The 14,568-nt window shown below is 38.4% G+C and overlaps 1 protein-coding gene across 1 annotated transcript in view; it reads left to right on the forward strand.

The window, feature by feature from the left end:
• Positions 1–14,568, forward strand: part of PCNX2 (pecanex 2) — a 395,419-nt gene that overhangs the window by 343,012 nt on the left and 37,839 nt on the right. The window contains exons 26-27 of the mRNA XM_069064863.1: positions 2,231–2,484; positions 12,139–12,372. Of these exons, the coding sequence (XP_068920964.1) occupies positions 2,231–2,484; positions 12,139–12,372 (488 nt within the window). The remainder of the gene's footprint in view (positions 1–2,230; positions 2,485–12,138; positions 12,373–14,568) is intronic.

Raw genomic sequence — 14,568 nt, forward strand, 5'->3', positions numbered from 1 at the left:
AGAACCTTGGATTTGAAGGTAGAAGGACTAGGTTCAAATCCTGGCTGTTAACACCTTAGTGACCTTGGAGAAGTCATAACTTCTTTGGGTAACAGTTTCTTTACGTGGAAAATGAAGGAGTTGATATAAATAGATATAGATGCACACATATGCATATGTGTGCACATATATACACATTTCTATATGTGCATATACATGTCTGTATATGTATGAACATGTGTGTTCATACATGTGTGTATGTATGTGTGTGTCTGAAGGTCCCTTCCATCTCCAGATCCTATCATTTATTATCAGTGATTTTCCTTCATTTATTTCCTAGGTTTTGTATTGTCAGAATTATACTCTTATGATCTTCATTTGCCCTCGTGTCTGAATATCATTTATGTATGAATGCTATGGGAACTCAGCTCATACATTACCTTCCCCAAATTGCCTGCATATAGAGTGTAGGGCGACAGCTAAATTCTTCTGCATGTTTCCCAGCAAGGTTTGTTGCTGATCCATATGGGCATCTTTGCTTTATTCTTCTGTTGGATTTCATCTCCTTTCCAGTTCTCTTATTATCTTTAAAATGCTAGGGGAATATGTAATATGTCATTCACTATTCTATATAGCTGGTCTTAGAAATGGATAGTGTCCTATTCATATCATTTATTTTAAACCCCAAATCATGCTTGGAACTTGTCAGGTGCCTCCCTGTGAATCCATACTCCACTAAGTGACTTAAGAATATAGCTTCCTTCTTTCTCGTATACTCCCGAGCTTTCCTCATGTCAACTCTCTTAGGCTTTCTGTATTAAACTTTCCCCACTACATATGTCATCGCAAAACTTTCCCTTCTGCTAGATAGAAGCATCACCATCAGCTTTGGGCCAGTATGGTGTGATGAACAGGGCAATAGACTTGAAATCAATTTCTTTATCTGTAAAATGAGGTAGCTGGAATCATTGGACTCTAGGGTCCTTTCTAGGTCTTAATTAATAATCCTGTGCTCTATGAGTCTAACCTCTTTTCATATTTTTCCTCTTTTACTCCAATTGTGCTCTGGATACCATCTCTTCTAACCACTTCAGCAACCTTGCTCAGCTATCTTTTATAGAGCACTTTAAGGTATGCAAATTCTTTATACATATTATCTCCCAACAAATTTGTGAGGAAGGTACTGTAATTATCCCCATTTTGCAGATGAGGAAATGCAGGCAGGCAGGTTATGAATTTAATAATATAAATGAATTTCCTAGGGTCATACTGTAAGTACAAGGGAGGATTTGAACTCATGTCTTCTATACTCAAAGTCCAACACTCTATGTACTGTACCACCTAGTTGCCTTTAATTTTGTTGTCCCTTCTCCCACTCTAATTCTCTGCTTTCTTTCACCATGAAATCTCTCAGAGGCATAATCTATACCTCTCACCTCCATTTCCTCACCAGTCCTTCACTCAACCTCTTGGAATCTGACTCCTGGCCTGGCCTTTTTAGAGCTTACATTTGCATACTCTGAGGTCACTCTTGTTTAGATACTCATCACCTCCCTCACATTGCTTTCTCTTTATGGGGTATGAGGTTAAACTCTGGACCACCCAAACTAGCCTCTCTCTATATTAGGCATCTCTCTTCCCCACTTTCTCATGGAGCCTCTTACAGTTCCCTACGTGCCACTCTTCTCCTCCCAACCCTCCTTAAATTTCTGGAAAAGTTCCTCAGTTTGCTTGTTTTCTTTTCCCTCCCAGACTGTACACACCTTGGCTTTACTGTGCTCATTCCCCACAATAGCCCTGTGAGCTAGTAATATCCTCCCATTCTAACAGAGGAAAGTGACTTATTCCATTTCATCAAAGGAGTTGTTTGAAAAGTCAACAAAAGAACCTGTGTCTCCTCTCTATCAATCCAATTTTCTCTCCTCTTAATAACTACTCATATTTATGTGATGTGTTCAGGCTTACAAAGCGTTCTCTTCCATATCAGCCTAGTGAGACAGGTAGTACAAACATTTTCTCCATTTTACAGATGAGGAAACTGAAAATTAAACAGACTAAGTGACTTGCCTATGGTCAAAGCTATTAAAGGTGAGATAAAGATTTCAAACCCAGGCCTTGGTATACCAGACCTAACAGGTTTCTACTGTGTCGCATTATTTATCAGTATTTTTATATATAAAAAACTTGCTGTCAGTTCTATATGAATTCCTTTGGTAACCTTCATCCTAATTTGCTTTTGGAAATCCCTCAGGGACATACTGCCAGCAGAGAGAGGTAGAAGCAATCATGGAAGGTGATGAGGATGACCGTAGTTGCTGCTGCTGTAAGCCAGGTCACCTGCCCCACCTGTTGTCCTGCAATGCAGCTTTCAACCTTCGTTGGCTGACTTGGGAAATCACTCGAACTCAGTACATCCTGGAAGGATACAACATCATTGACAATAATGCGGCCACCATGCTACAGGTCTTCGATCTCCGAAGGATCCTCGTTAGATACTACATCAAGGTACTGATTTTTTTCACGAGTGGACAGTTGAGAAGGGTTTTATGATTGAGTTTAGGGTTTAGAGCTCTGGGCTGGAAATGCAGAGAGCTGGATTCTATTCCCAGTTCTGCTATGGATGGATCAGCCATTTCCAATTTGGACCTTTCCTTTGGTCTACCAAAAATATCATCAGTAGTTGCCAGTGATAATAATAAAAAATTGATGAGACCTTGAAATGTTACCAACATCTCAACATTTATGCTATTATATGCAACACGAGCATTTATGTAATGTGGTGATTCCCCCCCTTGGATTGAAAATGCATTTGCAAAGGCGTTGGAGGAATCCAAAATCTTTAAATACATTAATAAAATTAAGTTGATTAGTAAGTTTCACCTTGGAAACTCCCCATTTCCAAATACTGTTCATTAAACAAACAAAAATAATATGCAATTTGTGCTGCCTTCATTCTTGTTCTGGCTAGTAGGACATTTCTCAGTGCCCTTTTACATATGTCTGTCTAAAATAGTAGTCAGTCTGGTGTGGGTAAGTCCATCCTCACTCGTTTATTTTCTGAACAATGTAAGAGTCCCCTAGACAGGATGTGAAATATCCTTTCCTTGTGTTCTCCTTGGTCCACTGATGAGGCCCTTGGTTCTAGCCCTGACTCAAATTCATGACTCAGTACACATGTAGACACACACACAAATGGACCTGGAGGGAGGTCTAATAATGCAGAGACAAAGAAAGAGGACCAGAGCACCAATGGTATGATAATTAAAGCAATACATAGATGAAACAGTGACTAGGGAAGGTTTTAACCAAGAGGCAGCAAGACATGGAGCCCAGCCCCTGGATCTGGAAGAGCAAACTTGGAATTTGACCCTTTTTGGGGCCTCACCTGGAACAATTTTATTAGTCACATGGATTGTACAGGTCTTTGGGGGAAGGTTGGCACACTGAAATGGGGGGAGCTCAACTCCCTAGCAGCTTCAAAGTTCTTTTACCTGCTGGGGGTTCCCATTCAGGATAGTTCTACCCTCTGTAGCAAAGATATTATGTGCACCATGAGAAAGTGGAGATCCACCAGCAGGTAGGGGTGTTATTTGACTTTCTAGCTACCTTTAATGATATTCTCTTGTTTAGTACAGGAGCCAAGGCTTTGCTCTAAGAATGAAGAATCATACAGCTTATTTGAAAAGGTGGACATCCACTGCAAAGGGGGACTTTTACTGACCATTTATGGATCCTTTGCATTTTCTGGAAGGCAAGAAACCTTTTAGGCAACAATGAGATAAATTCTGATGTTCCCAAAGTAAACCTTAAGGGGGGGCACAAACTATTATTGAGTTATTATTGGGAAACCTTCAAGATTGAACCAGTTCATGTGAATCCTAAGCTGATATTTTGAGCCATAGGATTTATTGGGGTTTTTTTGTTTTCATCTAAAACTATGTCTATTAGTATAGGGAATTCCGAGTGTGAAGAAATTCTGCCTCCATACAGATCAGCAACTCATCTATAAATTATAGCCTTAGAAAGTCGCCTGGGGCACTAAGAGCCATGAGTTAGAAATTTAAGAAAGGTATAGAAAATATATGCTGTTTTGGAATCTTTCCCTTGGAGGAAAAGTGTCAAAATGTATAAAAATGGAATGGGGGAAAGAGGACATGATTATGGTTATCTTGAAAAAAATGTTTCCTGAAGAAGTTAAGGTCATAGAAAATGACTATGAGGTAAGGCAGGAGTGTCAAACATGTGGCCAGAAGACCACATGTGGGCCAACAATACTTCTGAGGATAAAATGTACTTGCGAAATATTTAATGAAATAAATAACTTACTAAAACAGAAATATGTAAACATGTGTGAGCAAGTCAATATGCAGCCAACAGGGATCCTTATATATGATTTAGTGCTTCCTGCTTCTGTTTGAGATTGACAGTACTGGGGGAGGGATATAGTTTCGGGTGACTTAATAAAGTCCCTGCCCTTGACGTCATAAATAATGATAATAGCTAGAGTTAGCATTTATGAAGCATTTAAGGTTTGCAAAGTGATTTACAAGTATTATCTCATTTGATCTTCATGATAATCCTGGGAGTAGGTGCTACTATTTGTATTTTACAGATGGAGAAACTGAGTCAAAAAAGATTAAGTGACTTGCCCAGGGTCACACAGAAAAAATGAATTTGAAAGGGCAGGGTGCCAATACAGTATTGATCAAAAGAGGAAAACGTCTTGACTTGAAACGTCTGAATTCAATTACTGCTAGCTAATGAGCTACATCTCTCAACCCATGACAATACATGTTACTTTCTGAAAGAAGATGCAGTAACATGCATTTTTACATATGACTTCTGTGTGGATTTATTTGCTTAATAGTGCTTAATTATTATAAATTTTTTTTATCACTCTGTTTTTAATTGAGTGTGGGGAAAGGTTGGGAGATAGCAATGATAAATCCAAAAAGGGGAGTGGAAGGGGGGGGAGGGAAGAGGAGACCATTGAAACATTTATAAAGGTATAGAAAAGAGTACAGGAGGTAGTACAGGCAAAAATGAAGCTAGTTGCTGAGATTTACGCAGGCTGATAAGTTATGAGGATGAGAAAGAAAGAAAAGAAAGAAAGAAAAGGAAGGAAGGAAGGAAGGAAGGAAGGAAGAAAGAAAGAAAGAAAGAAAGAAAGAAAGAAAGAAAGAAAGAAAGAAAGAAAGAAAGAAAGAAAGAAAGAAAGAAAGAGAAAGAGAAAGAGAAAAGAGAGAGGGGAAGGAAGAGAGGGGGGAAGGAAGGGAAAGAAGGAAGGAGGGAGGGAGGGGAAAAGAGAGGGAAGGAGGGAGAGAAAGGGAGAATGAAGGGGGGAGGAATGGAGATGTAGATAAAATGAGATAATATTTGTAAAACTTTGTAATTTTAAGTGCTATATAGTTGCTAGCTAGGTAACTAATAGTAGTAGTAGTAAAAGCAGCAAGAGCAACAACAGAAGTAGGTACTTTTTAAAACTAGACTTGTGATTTAATCCCTGAAGGGAGATATAAGGGTATGATGCAAAATCCTCATATGGAAGAGGCTAGGGAACCTGCTTCTAGAGAATAATTATTTTGATTTTAAATATATACACATATATGTATATAATCATAGATATGTTGTTCAATTATTCAGTCATGTCTGACTTCATGACCCTATTTAGGGTTTTCTTGGAGTGATTTGCCATTTCCCTCTCCAGTTCATTCTACTGATGGCAAATATTTAAGTGACTTGCCCAGGGTCACACAACTACTAAGTGTCTGAGACTGGATTTGAACTCAGGTCTTCCTGACTCCAGACCTAATCTTCTATCCTAGCCACTGTGCCACCAAGCTGGCATATGTGTGTGTGTGTTGTTTGCATACATATATGTGTGTGTTTTTTATGTTATATATTAAAGTCATTTCCACTATATGTCATCATAATTCTCTGCATATATGAGTGTATATATGTGTGTGTGGAATGGGATTGACTTGGCTAAGGCAAATTCCTCATATGGAAGAAACTCGAAAGCCTGATTCCAAGAGAGTCATTATGAGAAAGAAAGAGAAGAGAGTGAGAGAGACAATAAAAATTAAATTAAAATTAAAATATTTATCATATTTGATGTTATATAATAAAGATATTTCTAATATGTCATAATTCTTTGTATATATGTATATATCAGTATGTGCATATATGTGTGTATATGCAAATGAGACCCAACAGTGCTCCTCAAAATATTTCCCAATTTAGGATGAATTCATCTAAAAGAGAAAAAGATTCTTTCTATCCCTACAGAAATCACTTCTATTAAATGCTAGTTTATCACTTAATTACAGTGGGCAGTGTGGTACCCTTGGTTCCTGGAGCTGCACCATTGTCTAACTGCGTGACCCTGAGTAAGTCACTTATAAATTCTGACCCTCAATTTCTTCATTTGTCAGATGCGAAAGTTGTAGTAAATGATTAATCAGTTAACCAACAAACATTTGCTAAATATCTTCCATGGTCCAGGCCCTTTGATCCTTCAGATTCTTTTTAGATCTTACATTCTTGAATGTTAAATACCACTTTTCGTAAGTATTTGCCAAGGTGGCATTTAGCAATGTCTTTTTTGCTGGGGTGGCAGAAGAGGGGGACAGGTAATGCTAAATACACTTCACTTTTAAACTAGCAATGCAAAATCTCAGAATAATTAGCTACTTAAAATGGAGGAATCAGTTCTTTTCAGGGAGAAAAAATTAATGATGTCTTCTGTCCTTGGTTGCTGAGTGAATGAAATTGCTTTGGTCTCTCTGAACTGCATCAAGTTTTGAGAGTTTAGTTTCTTTTATTTTTTTCTTTTTGGACAGGGAAGCTGAGAAAGAAGAAAAAAGCCCCCAATAATTCCTTTACACAAAAGGAGTTTTTTTGTTCTCTCCTAATAAAGTGGGTCAGTTCCCCCAGCCTCTCTGCATATATTTGAAATCATTTCCTTCCTGACGACTTGAGATTTTCCCCTGTGCCCCCTCTATCTCTCCTCAGTTTATTCCTGTTTAAATACTTCTTAGTATTCAAGAAATCAGCTGTCTCTGAGTGCCCTGTTTTGCAGTCTCTTCAAAGAGAAAATGTGTTTATCTGTTGTTTTGCAGGTTGAGGAATGAAAAATATATCACACCTGCGAACATGGTGTACTGTCTGTCTCTGTCCATCTCCCTAGAATTTAAAGTACTGATCTACTCTTTAAATGGCAATTCAGGGAGATCTGTGATATTTTAAGTGACTTAAGAGAGACTACTGTCTCCAAAGGGTTTCAGGATATGCGCCATCTTTTTGGTTTGTTTGTTTGTTTGTTTGTTTGTTTAAATCTTGCTCACTGATACTGCATGTTTATTTATCAGTTTTATTCATTCCTACTGTATCTTTCATTTTGATGCATCCTGAAGAATTTTACATGCTGCTATCATCCATGATATCATCAGCCCTAAGAAATCAGGATGAAAAATGTTATGTGGCTTATAATCTGTTTCTGTTGATCTTGTCTGACAAACCTATGAGAGATGCTGATATTATGGTCTCCTTTATCTATCTAGGAAAGCTAAAGCAGAGAGAGATAGGTTGCTTTTTCCAAGGTCACAGAGCAAATGACAAGAACTTTTAGTTCTTACAGTTCCAAATCCTGCTAACCTCTCTGAGTTGTATACATTTTCAAGTAACTCCAAGTATCTACTGAAAATAGCTACAATGGTGACTTACTAAGCCATATTTCTTTGTTTATCTATTTTTCTTATGTGGTGAACTTGATGTGGACATTTGGAGGCAAAACTTTGCTGTATCTAGACTCTGAAAAAGATAAGATTACCTTTTTTTCCTTTTTCTTTTTTTGTTTTATGGTTTTTTTGCTTTTTGGAGGGGGGAAGGCTGGGCAATTGGGGTTAAGTGACTTGCCCAAGGTCACACAGCTAGTAAGTGTTAAATGTCTGAGGCCGGATTTGAACTCAGGTCCTCCTGACTCCAGGGCCGGTGCTCTATGCACTGTGCCACCTTGCCACCCCTCCTTTTTCTTTTTTTAAGCAGCCTGGTGGTGTAGTGGATAGAATGCTGGTCCTGGAATAATGGAGACCTGAGCTCAAACCCAGTCTCAGACACTTACTAGCTGTGTGACCCTGAGCAAGTCACTTAATTTGCCTCAATTTCCTTACCTGTATAATAATAGTACCTACTTCTTTGGGTCATTGTGAGGATTAAATGAAATAAAAATTTTAAAGCACTTAGTATAGTGCCTGGAACATAGTAAGTGCTTTGTACATGCTAGCCATTAGTATTAGTATTGTTATTATTATTTTCCACCTTAATTTTCATAAACTAATCCCACCCCCACCATCCTTTTTGTCTTCCACTGAAATCCTACTTTCAGGATCCCTCGTGGTGCAGAGATAACTGGTTTCTTAAAAAACTATCAGACAGAATGAGAGTTCTGGTAAGTCCTTATAGGAGAGCCTATGTGATTTGGTGGCTAGAGCACTGGAGGTGGAATCAGGAATCAGATCCTGTCTCAGATATTTAGTAACTGTGTGACCTTAACCAAGTCACTTCACTTCTCTCTTCATCATCAGTAAGAAGAATAGATTCAATGGCCTTTTAGCTAAAAGTTCCTTTCTACTCTAAATCTATGATTCTGTATTTTTTACAATGCTGTCAAATTGAAAGACTTCAAGGATGGGTCTAGTTATGGACTATATTGTCTGACATCTAAGAACTATTTTAATTAAGTTTAGAATGACTCATTACCAGATGACTAGTAACTTGTCACACAGTCTACTGAGGGAGAAGAAAGAATGATCTGCATTCTGCCTCCTAAGTATCCCCACTCTTTTAGGTGAGTTTTGCCTTATCTTGTGGGACCCACTCCCTCTATACTAATCCCCAGTGATTTCCATGCTACATTCTGGAAATCCATCTGTTCACCACTTAGTAGTGTGTTGTCTTCCCATTAGAATGCAAGCATGGTGAGAACAGCAACTGTCTTTCTTTTTGCCTCTATTTGTAATCCCAGCATGTAGTATAGTGCCATAGGAAGTTTCTTTCTCTCTCTCTCTCTCTCTCTCTCTCTCTCTCTCTCTCTCTCTCTCTGTTATAGCTGAAATAAGAAATCCTTGTGGTAAGAACTATATGGTTCTACACAGCAGAGGTTTTATGATTTATATACTTAATCTGATGATTAATGATTCAGTCTCAAGCAATGATACTTCCATTGCCATAATTGTGTGAATTGGGACAATTTACTTCATTCATCAGTATGTGCTTATAGCACTATGAAGCAGTGTGGTAAGTATATAGAAAGTTGGACTTGGAGTCAGGAAGACATGAGTTCAAGTTTGTGTTATGACTCCTACTAACTGTACAAATAACTTGATTTCTTAGTGCTCTAGGCTATGCATTGATTAAGTTCCTCACCCAAAGCTCCCATCAGGGATGAAATCAGAAGTCCAGTTTTTTAGAGTACCTACCACCACCGCTGCTGCTACTACTACTGCTACTACTACTACAGCTATTACTGCTGTTGTTATTGTTCGTCCTTCATTCTCTAAGAGGACCATGGAAAGTGATGTCATGACATGCAAGTGGTGTGGATTTAAGGGAGAGAGGGCTATACAAAGTTATCAGCCTCACTTCACTCTCTCCTCTGGAGACATCTGGGTCCAGTGGCAAGATATAGATTGGGGCTGGAGATGGCCTCTGATGTAGTAGGAGACCTTGGCTTTTTTAAGCTAAGGTCTTTCCCAGATCTCAGTTTGTCTGAGGAAATGCCCATTTAGTGATTAAGGCTAGATAAGAATAAGGCAAAGAATGGTGTCTTTTTTTAAAAAATCATTCTGGAAGGGGAAGACCTTTATGGTTTCTGGCCATTACTAATAATATTACAACTACCAGTACTACTACTGCTAACTAGCTAACTAGTTTTTATCCATCACTTTTATTGCCAAACATTTTTTCAAATATTATCTCATTTGATCCTTAAAACCACCCGAGAATGTAGATGCTATCATCCCCACTTTACAGATAAGGAAACAGAGACAGAGAAGTTAAGTGAGACCAAATATGAACTCAAGTCTTTCTTACTTTAGGCCCAGTGCTCTATCCACTGAGCCATCTAGCAACTGTTGGTGCTACCCTGTGGACTTCATGTTCCTGGGCTCATTTTGGAGTCCAAGACTGTCAGGAACCTTTAACAGAGGAGTCTCTGTTGCCATGAAGTAAGGGAATAATAGCATTTTTTCAGCCCTGAAGGATTAGACTATTTCTTTCATTAATGGATGGAACTTTCTCAAATCCATCAGCACATTAGCATCTGTGAAAGGCTGAGTCCACCATTTTACATTCATTTAGCCGAAGGCTAGCATGGAAGGGCACTGTAGGCTAAAACAAAACCAAGAAAAGGTATCCATTCTTCTTGGTTTCCCTAGTGGGGAGGAAGGAACTGTTAGCTGTTAGGGTGGGGACCTTCACAGTGGGTGTGAAGAAATAATGCTTATTAGTCATAAGATGAATTACTTTCTTACTTCCACTGATCTTGGGGGCCTGAGCCTTTCTTTGTTCAAGGCAGCCTCTTTGTGCTGCTTTCATTTTGTTGTTTGGAGGGCCTGTAGTTTTAATGGTCAGGGAAAGGTACCAATTAAGAATTTGATCCCGTCATGAACATGAATCCTTCCTGGCTAAATCAGGGACAATGATTGCACACCCATGCGCAGATGATGTCTAGATGAGATGCACAACCATGCTTCAGGCACCAGGATCAAGCTTTAAGTAACATTAGGCTCCACTTTGGTTTTTCTCTTCTGATGGGAACGTGGAGACTTATGGGGAGCGAACCCTTCATTGGTCTCCTTCAACATGTTAGTGAACACACAGATGTGTCCAACCTGAATTTCCAATGCAAGTATTTTTCCTTTTTGGGGTAAAGAGATATGCTTTTTGAAAAGTGGTGTCATTTACAAACTACAAGAAGGCTTTGTAGAAAACAATGATTTTTGAACAGAATAGTAAAGGTAGAGGGTATTTTTTTTCCCACTTGACAATAAAAAGCCACAGAATTACCAAATTAGCAATCTGATTATGGAGAGGAAAAACAACAGCTTTTGGTAGGCCATCACAAATATCTTGATATCCATAAATACTTTTCCTAAGAAATGTGTTTTATTTTCTTCTTTGTTTTGCTTGTTTATTTTTAGGAAGAATAGGCTTTTGTTTTGTTTTGTTTTTTTCTGGTGCAGTATGTTATATTACAGAGGTATCTTAAGTGGCATAATGGGTAGAGGGCTGGATTTTGAATTCTGCTTCAGATAGTTTTGACCCTAGGAGAGTCACTTAACTCTTTAGGTCTCACTTTCCTCATCTAGAAAATGGGAATGAGAGAGACAGAGACTATGAGAGATAATGACAAAAACAGAGACAAAAACAGGAATCAGAGAACGTTTATTAAGCACTTACCATGTGTCAGGCATTGTGCTAAGGCTAGTAATACAAATAAAAATTTTAAAAAGACAGTTCTTCCTCTCAAGGAGCATACATAGAAGAAATAAGGGTAAAGTATCTACCTCATAGGGTTGTAAGAATTTCTGTTTTGCAAATCTTAAAGGTAAATAATGTTAACTTATTATTGTTACCCTAAACAGCCTGATTCCATAAATTGCTCGATAGAATCGTCATTGAATAAGCTGGTGCCCCAAGCCCTTGAGAGAGAGCTTTCTCCTCTCCAGTGGGTTCCCAAGAAAAGTATACTTAGCCTTGATCACTATAGCTCAACATCCATGACAGCCTTTGATGGTTCTAATTATACTCTTGTATATGACACATGCCCTGTGCGCCCCTTTCTCCATCTAAGAAGGCAGAGATAGCTATAGAATTATGCAGTGGGATATTTGTTTTTATCCATTTTTGCAATTCTAGTCACTGAAGCTCCAGTAACCATTGTTTTGTGGTGACTTTCTTCCTTATCCCAACAGCCGCTGAAACAGGACACGTTAGAAATGTACAAGTGGTTTTACGAGATACATCTAACAGGAAACAAGGCTCAGAGGACATATGAAAATTTTCTTATTCTCCAGAGCCTGATTTACTTTCTCAGGTGTAGCTTTTTTGACTTTTGTAATGGATGAAAGACTCTCAAATCTTGCTTTTCCTCTACAGAGTATAATATACTTTACAGTGAGCTCCCCTAAACTCCTGTCCTGGATCAAAAATGAATCGATCCTCCAGTCCCTGCAGCCTTTTGCCAAGTGGCACTACATCGAACGTGATCTCACAATGTTCAGCATTAACATCGATGACGACTATGTTCCATGTCTCCAAGGGATAACCAGAGCAAGTTATTGTAATGTGTATCTCGAATGGATTCAGTTTTGTGCACGCAAAAGACGGGAGGTACGTGGGGATGTGTGTGTATCAAGGTCAGGCTTCATAGCATTATGGACAGAGAACACAACTGCAATATGCTTACTGGGTTCATTTTCTCTAGATAGTTGATTTTATCAAGTAGAAGAGATTGATTAATACTTGAGTAATTCCAAGAGGTGGTATAGCATAGTGGATAAGGGGCACTAGGTGGCACCATAGTGCACAGAGTGCCAGGCCTGGAGTCAGGAAGAACAGGAGTCCAAATCCAGCCTCAGATACATACAAGCTGTGTGACCCTAGGTAAGTCACTTGACCCTGTTTGTCTCCGTTTCCTCATCTATAAAATGAGCTGGAGAAGGAAATGCAAACCACTTTAGTATCTTTGCCAAGAAAACCTCCAATATGGGCTCACAAAGAGTTGGACATGAATTAAATGACTGAACAACAACACAGGATAGTGGATAGATAGCTAACCTTGGAGTCAGGAAAATTTAGCTTTGAGTCCTGCCCTCTGACATACAATGCCTATGTGACCCTAGACAGATCATTTCATTTCTCATTGCTACAGGTAACTTTCTAAGACCATAAGTTTCAGAGTAAGTGCCATACTATATTAATAGAGGAAATTTCTTCCTTGAGAATTCACTATCACAATAAAATCACAGGTTAGGTGAAAGAATTCTTTTCAAAAAATCATTAAGCATAATACAATGAAAGGATGAATATAGCAGCCTTCCCCATCTCCTTTGACCCACATGGGGTCATAAAGAGTTGGACACAACTGAACAGCCACTGTAACTAGATATTTCTTATGGGCTCTATTGCTTATATACTGGGGTTAATTCTGGAATAGAAAATGTCCCTTAGCCATGAGACAAGGAAAATGGTGTGTGGGTGTGTGTATGTATATACATGTATATACCCATACACATACCTCCCCTATATACACACATATGTATGTAGATCAATATAGATACATTTAAATATATATAAATATATATTTATGTGTTTATAGAATTGTACATGTTTATTAAAAATGAAAAAAGCACAAAAGCATAGCTTGAAAGTCCATTTTCACTGTGCTTCTTTCGAAAAAACAAATGCTTTGTGTAGGGGAGAGGAAGGTAAGAGGAGCCTAACAGTTTCAAGTTCAGGACAACTTCCGCAAAGAATAAAAGTATGGGGGGGTGGAGAAGGTTATCAATCAGTAAGTATCTATTAAGCTCCTACTATGTGCTGGGCATTTTACTAAGTGTTGAGGATACAAAGGTAAAAAAAATCCTTGTCTTACCTTTAATAACCTTATATTTTAATAAGGAGAGAATATAATATGTTAACATTAGAGGGAATATAATATAACCTCCAATGAGTAACTGTGTAATCTTTATGGTCTCGTCCAGCTCAACTTGTCCCATGATGATAAGCAAGGCCTGTGCTACATCTCAGCAACAAATGCGTATTGATTAGCAATCACAAAACTTGTTCTCATCAGATTAGCCAATCTCACAGTTCACAGTGGTTCCTCCCAACCAAGCTGTGGTGTGTGAATGTTCATCTTAATGACCATCCCAGAAATCCCAGTTGGTAAACCCAGCAAACTGAAAGCCTCATATCTTTGCTCTTTGGTTGAAGGACTTCTTTTTCTTGCAAAAGATATGATGCCATTATGTGAATCATTTAAGATCTTCTGACAGAAGCTGTCTTTGCAAGAAGATATTTATTTGCAGATGGTGTAATTGTAGTTAATGCAGAGGACTTCCCATTGAAAGAGAATTCAGTATTTTTGTGCTTAAAGAAGGTTCCTATTTCCCAATCAGGAGACCATGATTATAAGGCACCCTGCCCAGGTACTATTAATGTGAGTATTCAGGGGAATCCTACTAATCTTTACCAAATTCATACCCACTTCATACACTGAGTATTTTTAGATTAAGAGTCCAAATTTGGAGCTTCAATAAGGTGAGAACCAATAAGATTTGAGTACCCATATTAACTTTCAAAACCTTTTCCCCAAATGACCCCCCCTTTTGCAGTACCTTCATATTTTAGCCATATCTGACAATGAAATGGACTCAACAATAAGGTGGTAAGATCCCTGTCACTTGAAGTATTCAAGCAGAGATTAAATGATTATCCCCTTGGGATGCTGCTTTGGGGATTTTTGCATTTTGTGGGAAATTGGGCTAAAGCATCTCAAAATCTCAACTCTTCATTCTATAGTTC

Source organism: Petaurus breviceps, unplaced genomic scaffold (genome assembly GCF_028583685.1).
Source record: "Petaurus breviceps papuanus isolate PSGF00001 unplaced genomic scaffold, PetGlider_PUasm1.0 90650, whole genome shotgun sequence".
Taxonomy (NCBI): domain Eukaryota; kingdom Metazoa; phylum Chordata; class Mammalia; order Diprotodontia; family Petauridae; genus Petaurus; species Petaurus breviceps.